General features: G+C 46.0%; 1 protein-coding gene across 1 annotated transcript; it reads right to left on the reverse strand.

The window, feature by feature from the left end:
* Positions 1 to 508: 508 nt before the first annotated feature.
* On the reverse strand, positions 509 to 3713 carry LOC135812564 (E3 ubiquitin-protein ligase COP1-like). The gene is made up of 4 exons (XM_065325891.1): positions 2980 to 3713; positions 2601 to 2658; positions 1370 to 1474; positions 509 to 707 (listed from the first exon to the last, which is right to left on the reverse strand). Exons 1-4 carry the CDS (start codon positions 3579 to 3581, stop codon positions 681 to 683), a joined length of 792 nt encoding a protein of 263 aa, XP_065181963.1. The 5' UTR covers positions 3582 to 3713; the 3' UTR covers positions 509 to 680.
* Positions 3714 to 8058: the final 4345 nt, after the last annotated feature.

Below are 8058 nucleotides of genomic sequence, written 5' to 3' on the forward strand. Positions count from 1 at the left end.
GTAGCTCTTGCTGCGCTGACTTTGGCTTGCGCTTTCCTTTGCAGTGTCACTGAGCAGCAACTGGAATTTGTTTGCCTTGTAAATAGTTCGTACTTTTCTTTTTTTTTCTTTTTTCTTTCCCGTTCGACTCTTTCCCTCAAACCAGTCAGTACTTTTCTTTTCTCCCCACTTCTTATTGCTTACCCATGCAATTATCAGCAGCTATGCTGCATTCATTGCATGCAGCCCAGACAGTGTCAGTACCATTTTCAGGATTTACAGAGATCTTGGACGAGCCGGATGAGCCTCAACCAAAGCGCGCAATGCTCAGCAACCTGCAGGATCCGCGCAATTTGCTGAGGTTTCCGATCAAGACGTAGGAAAAATCCGTAGGAACAGAACAGACAGAATGCCTGATGCCCAGTCGACAATGTCAATGGCACCGCGAGAAAAAAAGCACTATGGACTACTACAAAAAACTGTACCAGAAAACAATCACAAAACACAATGCAGATGTGTCTGTCATGTATCTCTTTATTTGGCTTGGGTGCACACGGGAAACACGTTCCAGTCACTCATACTCGGCCAGTACCGCTGTTCATCCAGCCCTTGCCTCTATCGCGGCGCGGGCTGGATTCCGCGGTACTGCCCTCGTACTCGTAAAGGAACCTGTAAATGTATGCAGGACTGTACATGTACATTCAACTATGGTCCCGGTTGACGTGTGACTGCAGGGGATATAATATGTATACGCACATGCACACACGCATACACAAACATGTTCAACATAAAGAAACACGTCAACACAAACAACGAACGAACAACGTATAAGAGAGAGTAAATTGAGAGAGAGAGAGAAGAGAGAGAGCGAAGAGAGAGAGATAGAGAGAGCGAAGAGAGAGAGAAAGAGAGAGCGAAAGAAGAAAGATAGAGAGAGAGGAGAGAGATAGAGAGAGAGAGGAGTGAGAGAGAAAAGAGAAGAGAGAGAGAAAAGAGAGAGATAGAGAGAGAGAAGAGAGGAAGAGAGAGAAAAGAGAGAGAGAGTGCTAGAGAAAAAGACGGAGAGCTACAGCTAGAGAGAGAGAGAAGGCCAGCTCTAAAGAGGGCTAGAGAAAGAAAGATAGAGAAAGAGAGAAAGAGAAGGGAGACAGAGCTAGAGAAAGAAAGAGAGCGACGGAGAGCTAGAGCTAGGGTGAGAGACGGAGAGCTAGAGCTGGAGAGAGACGGAGAGCTAGAGCTGGAGAGAGAGGGAGTGCTTTAGAGAAACAGAGACAGCCAGAGAGATCGAGAGAGACAGATAGAGAAGGAAAGACAGAGAGAAAAAGAAAGAAAAAGAGATAAGTAAGAAGAGGGAGAGCGAAAAAAACATACGGAGAGCAACTGGACTTACATTGTACGAGGATAACGCGCCTGTCCACTTGCAGCCGTCCTCCTTTCTCTCACACATAATTATTAACTCTCCAATACGGCGTTTCATGAATCGATCTTCCACCAACTGCAGATTTGAGTGGATGACGCCAAAACAATACCATAATTATATCTAAACTTTATAATGTTCCCAATGGATGGGTACATGCATCGAGAAGATTACGTTTGATTGTACGAGACTTTGAGGTCGGCAGGTTTCAAGAACGTGTGCGTGTGTGGAGGGGGGGGGGGGGGGGACGGGACATACTGTAAAGTAAGGAATTTTCGCTATATTCGCTACCAGCAAACTTTCGCGAATACATATCACCGCAAACTGCTCTGTGCATTGATTTTTGACTGTACAAGATAGCATTGAACTTGAAGAGATTAAAATTTAATCGTGAAAGTTTCTTGTTGTGGACCTGCGCAATTCTTGAGAACGCAAAATTTGCGCGCCGCAAAAGTATATCGCTTTAAGCCCGATTAAAACTTCATGTCGCGTTCGGGAAACGCGTCGCGTGGCGAAAAGGTTGATCTGAGGTCAACTATTTCGCGTACGGGAAACCCATCGCGCGACGGTCACGCGATGGGTTTCCCGTACTCGAGATGAAGTATGAATCGGGCTTTATAGGCCATTCACACGACGTGCAAACATTTGCACGCGTGTGACCAAGATAACACGGGCAAACCATGATCCAGTTCACACGGTGCTGGGCAAACTTTGCAACCGTCAATGTATCCATAGTGACTCCCCGAAAATGCCGGGAAATGTTAAATTTTGAATTTTCCTTTGTTCAAGCACTGCATTTGCAGTACGCACTTTCAACAACCGACACTTTTCCTGGCGTGCAAAGATAATCGCGAGCAAAAGGGCCTTGGCCAAGATAAAAAAATTGTTGCTCGCGTGTGTCCAAGTTTATCGTATCCGAGTAATTATCCTTGGAAACGGTACGATAAAAGTAAGTTTGCCCGTCGTGTGAATGGCCTATTACAGTACACGTAGAAAGCGTCACTGCCAAGTAAATGACCCAATTGGACGCTGTGGGTTTTGCAGCCACTCACATTCTCTATTCACGCACCAAATAATTGATATTTTAAATTGCAGTGAGGAACAGCACAACAAGTATGCGCATGTGTTTGTGCGCATGTGTGCGTGTGCGTGTGGGTGTGTATGTGGGCGTGTGAATGTTCTATATGTATATTAAATAGCTTACGTCCTCTGGCACGGCCCAAGACAGCGCTCCTCTGTCCAATGGACATTGCTCATTATGCCTGTGAAAACAAAGTTACCAGAATATACACAGAGAACACAGAAGACAAACACACACGCACAACACACACGCACAACACACACGCACAACACACACGCACAACACACACGTGCATTCATGTTCATGTACATACACGCGCACACACATACACACATAATTAACACTAACAATAACCAGTCGGTACACGGTCTTGTTATCATGAACTCTCTTTGTCTGGTGGGAGAGAGTAATGCTGTGCGACCTTGCGATGTGGTTTCAATAAATATACGTGAATGTGTGCACATGGTCATGCAGACCGTTTAATTCCAAACGTGTGACTTACTTGAGGGATTCGGTTATGCAGCTGTGGCAGAAATGATGGCCACACCTTACCACTAGCATGGGGTGGCGTAAAACCCCGTTGCATACTGAGCACATTAATTCTTGTTCTGGCGGCGTGATGAAAGCATCGCGGTCGAAGCCACCCCAGTTGTTTGACGGCCATGTCACCATGGCCGTGTATTCTAACCCAGACGGTCTTTTTGATGCTGCTATTATTGCTGCTGTTGCTTGTGCTTGTGCTGCTGCTGCTTGTGCTGCCGGTGCCTCTGGTCCTGCTGCTGCTTGTGCTGCTAGTGCAGCTGCTATTGCTGCTGGTGCTACTGCTGCTGCTGGTACTGCTATTGTTCCTGGCATTGCTGCTACTGCTGGTGCTGGTAGTGCATGTGCTCCTCCTTCGTCGTCGGATGATAGCACTAGGATTGGAGAAGCTGGTCCTCCTCCTGGTGCAGGTGCTGGTACTGCTTCTGGTCCAGGTACTGTATAATCCTCATCTGATAAATATCGTACGAGGTTAGTATGACCCTCGGCATGGTACACAAGGGCATGTGCTTGGTACATCACGACATGCTCTGCTCCCTGTTCTGGATCTGGACCTTCAGCCATCGTGCGGATGTCTGCTAGACCGCTGATAGTCCTGCTGGTGTTGGTGCTGCTGCTACTGGTGCTGCCGCTGCTTGTTCTGAAGTTTCAACGTTACACTACCTCGGGTGGGAACGCTGACATCAAATGGATCTGCACAGGCGTTGGGAAAGCTGACTTGAAGGCAATCACCTGCTTATATACTGGTGCATACATTCCGTACACTCACCGGTATACCGGCAATCTGTCTACGGAGAGTTGTATTTGTTCAAGTATGATACTCGACATCATGATAATTGTACGTGCACTGGATCAGTACAAATCCGTGGAGCAATCGTGAAAACCTAGCACCGTGCGTATCGGTTATGGTGTGGTTGGGTTAAGGAATATACATGTACATGTATTGCTAACAAGAATGAACTCTCATATTTTCATAGCATGGGTTTCAAATGAACATTCCTACAAGTGCATTTAATGTTATCGCCTAGTAAAATATATCGGTCCAAAGATTAGACTTTGAGTAGCAAAACTTGCCAGCTTAGTGTATCGCTTGTAGCAAGAGCAGACAAACAAGCGTGTGCAACTCTGGATCTCTTCTGCACAATCTGCAGACACTCCCGCCCGCTGTGGAATGTTTTTAGTTGACGTCACATTTTTTCAGAAAAGCGCATATTTTGCCGCAGATCAGTGTGAGAGCGCGTGCTGGGCACCGATCTTGTAATGTGAAGCCCGGCCAAGTGCGCGAGGCAACACTATCCAAAAGACTCGCAGCGCGTGTGTGGTTGAAAAATATTACGGCAACAATATTCCGCCGCGGGCCAACCCATCCCGGAGTAGCACACTCTTGTTTACCTACTCTTGCTTGTAATAATACTTCAGTAGCATCTGTTCCGTGCAGTACTGATCCGACTGCAATTGCACAGCAGTGCTACAGGTTTTACGGCTGTGGGCATGTAACTCATGTTGCCTAGCCACGTGGTAAGCCTATGGGACTATGAACAGCCGCATGCACAGCAGCACGACATTTACGTTGCAGGTACGATGACCTTCCTAGTTTTGTTTAGTTTGGTTTATATTATCAGTTCATTGCTTAAACAGTACAAAGTACAAATATCAAGAGGGACGGACGAATAGAGAAAGTAAAACAGAGGAAGATGCAACTGGGAGGAAAGAAAAATGGAGAAGGCATGTGGACCGGGTGGATTCATGAGCCATTACTAGAGCGGGGCAAGACCTGAACAGCAGGGGCAATTGCGTTGATATTCATGTTTAAAAAATACCTAGCCTTATTTTATTGGAACTTGAACATTGTGGGCAGAAGTTACATGATCGAGTCCACTAACTGAACCAGATGGTGAACAGTCAGACTTGCTTAATCTAGCATAAAACTGACAAGGAGTACTGAGAAATTCCACGGCATGAAGGTCAGAGTCGAGCGCTAACCAACGGCCTTCCAAGTTTCTTTGGAGACCAAATATATTAGAGTTCACAGAAACCTGTAGGTCACATACATGCATTCGATTTAGCAGGGGAGCTGTGCTGGTCCACGGTAGAGACTTGCAGACTGCCCGAGCGGCACGTTTGAACAGACTATGTAGCCGTTGTTCATTACAAACTGACAAACTTAGTAAGGGTAGTAACTAATAGAGGTATACAAAAACTCTGTCAAAATGATAGATCTGAAGTAGGTGAGTCATCATGGATATTGAAGCGAAGAAGCATGTCCCTGTGGGACAGCAAATTTGCAGGCAACGGAGACGAGCAACAAGGTCCACCATTCTGGTCCGAGTCAAAATCCCCGCAACACTCAACAGAACTAATTTTGTCGCTCCATCCACTTGCACCACCATCCTTTCCTGCTCCTGGACAACACACTACTAAAACTCCCAATCAACCTGCCCAATTATCTTCATCCTTCTCAGGGCTCTCACTTAACTTCCGCTCCATGGTGAAAACGCTAGCGGACCTTAATCAAGTCTGTAAGCAGTATTCTCCAGACATAATTTGCCTATGTGAAACGTGGCTGCCAGCTGCTATAGACATCTGAATTCTAGGTTACACGTCAAACGGTCTGGACCGCCCACCTACGACCTGCTCTGGTAATCTGCAAGCAAGAGGCTATGGCGGAGTTGCTGCTCTTGTATCTGACAGGTCGTTCATCTCCATCAAGCGCCGCTTCGACCTTGAGCCCTGTGGACTGGAAGCAGTTTGGCTCGAATTGCGGCCAGTGACCGTTCCCTCACTTCCCCTTAATATCTGCTCTGCTTACAGACACCTTGGAGACAGCATCTCCCAAGTCAAGGCATTTAGTGAGCTTCTAGAGGACTGTCTTTCCAGAATCAGCCTCCCCAATTCTGCTTTTGTACTCGCAGGTAACTTGAATGTTCACCACTCCGAGTGGTGTGCTAGTGACAACCACAAATCGTGCTGGAAGAGAGTTCCATAACCTCTTCTCTTGTTTTAACCTTGAGCAAATGGAGACATTCCCCACACACTTCAACCCCCCCCCCTCCCCCCGGTTTCTCATCGTGTATTCCCATTGGTATTGTTGTCCAGTGTAACTTCAGTTGTCCTCTTTCCCTGATTATTAGTAGGGCTGTGTTCGCTAACAAAAATGAATATTTAAAAAAATTGACGTTATACTCACGGATCATCCTCACCTGCTACTGTCTGTCGCATTTGTTGCTTCTCTTGGTGCATCTCTGACCACGCACAAATCCTCAGTCATTTACTACTGCCGACTGATGCTGGGTTTTTGTTTTTTTGTTTTTACTATTGACACAGCCCTACTGAAAAACAGGTGGAGAACAAAAAGAAATGAGGGAAAGGACGAAACATAGGGGATGTAGGGACGACGTGCTGATGTGCTGGGAGCAACTTAGCCGACCAGAGGTCTCGGTGTCAGCGTTGCAACTAGCCATCGAAAAATGAATGGGGGGGGGGGGGGCGGTTGCACAAGTACAACTGGAAAACAAAAAGAAGCCAGAGGGTATCACAAAAATAATAACTTGGTGCGAAATAATGAGAAGAAAATAATGACGCCCAAAAGCGCTAAATACGAAATTATGAAAAGGGAAAATCATAAACCACATAGCGCTAAAGCTGCAGCAAATAATAATTTAAATTATAACTAAACCGGGTAGAAAACCAAGAAATCATAACAAACAAAGCAAACTAATAATAAAAGGTAAATGAAGCAAAATATACAAATAATCTACGTGGGGGGGGGCAATCTACGTGGAGACGAGAGAGCTTGGAAGCTCAGGGCCCTACGCTATGCTTTTATGCCTTTTTGCCTAGCTCATCGTACATGTTATAAGAACTGATGGAAATGTCTTTTTCCGTTGATTGGCCACATCACCGTATTGCAAAAACGTTTCAATCGGTTTCAATATTATGAGTTAGGCAAAAGTATTTGCAGAATTTATTGCGGATTGTTATTTCTCTAATAATCATCTACTTTTGGTTTGTTCCTTCTTTTCTTTTTATCTCCTTATACTGTAAATCAAGAATCTTTGGCCGATGAGAAATAGAAACCTCTCTATTAGAGAGGTTAAGATGCACGTTATTTCCGACGTGGCGCGCAATTTCACGTCAAATTTGAAACCGATCGGTATTTTTTCTCTCTCATGCATCCATTGCTCAATCTTGCATCATTTGCCTATGACAAACTTTGGCCTGCGATTTACTTTGGCCGGTTGGTACCAAGCGGCGAAATCAGCGAAATTAAATCGCCAGCAAAAATTAGTTGATATTAATACAGTAATCGGATTTTCTGGCCTTTTTGTAGTAATACATGTACATTGACCTGTTGAGTCAATGACTTCGCCGAATGCTTGGTTGCCTGTGGAGCACATTACATAACTTTACAGCCTCCTAAAATACGTATCCTGTCCGACGGCAAAAGAGGCTGCAAATTTAGTTTTTCTGCGCGTCGACGGGATGTCTGCGACGCGAAAGTTCAGCTCGCGTTATTTGGCTCGCATGTCGAAAAATCAACACGAGTAACCTGATGCTCACGTCGAAATTTGGACATTACATAACTTTACAGTCTCCTATAATACGTATCCTGTCCGACGGCAAAAGAGGGTGCAGATTTAGTTTTTCGACACGTCGACGGGATGTCTGTCCTGACGTTTACTGGGACCGGCGCTGACTCTGCCGATCACGGGCGGTCTGGACTCGACGGGATGTCTATCCTGACGTTTCCTGGGACCGGCTTAGACTCTGCCGATCACGGGCGTTCTGGACTCAACGGGATGTCGGTCCTGACGTTGCCTGGGACCGGCGGACTCTGCCGATCACGGGTGTTCTGGAGTGGACGGGATCTCTCTTCCGACGTTTCTTGTGACCGGCGCTGAATCGCTCGTTCACGCTTATTTTGGAGACGACGGGATCTCTCTTCCAAAGTATGTTTATGCTGACGCATCCTATCACCTATTCGGCGTCTATTCTAATTTAATTTCCTCCTCGTCTCCCTATTTCTTTCCAAATCTCCCTC

The sequence above is a fragment of the Sycon ciliatum genome, chromosome 3 (assembly GCF_964019385.1).
Source record: "Sycon ciliatum chromosome 3, ocSycCili1.1, whole genome shotgun sequence".
Taxonomy (NCBI): domain Eukaryota; kingdom Metazoa; phylum Porifera; class Calcarea; order Leucosolenida; family Sycettidae; genus Sycon; species Sycon ciliatum.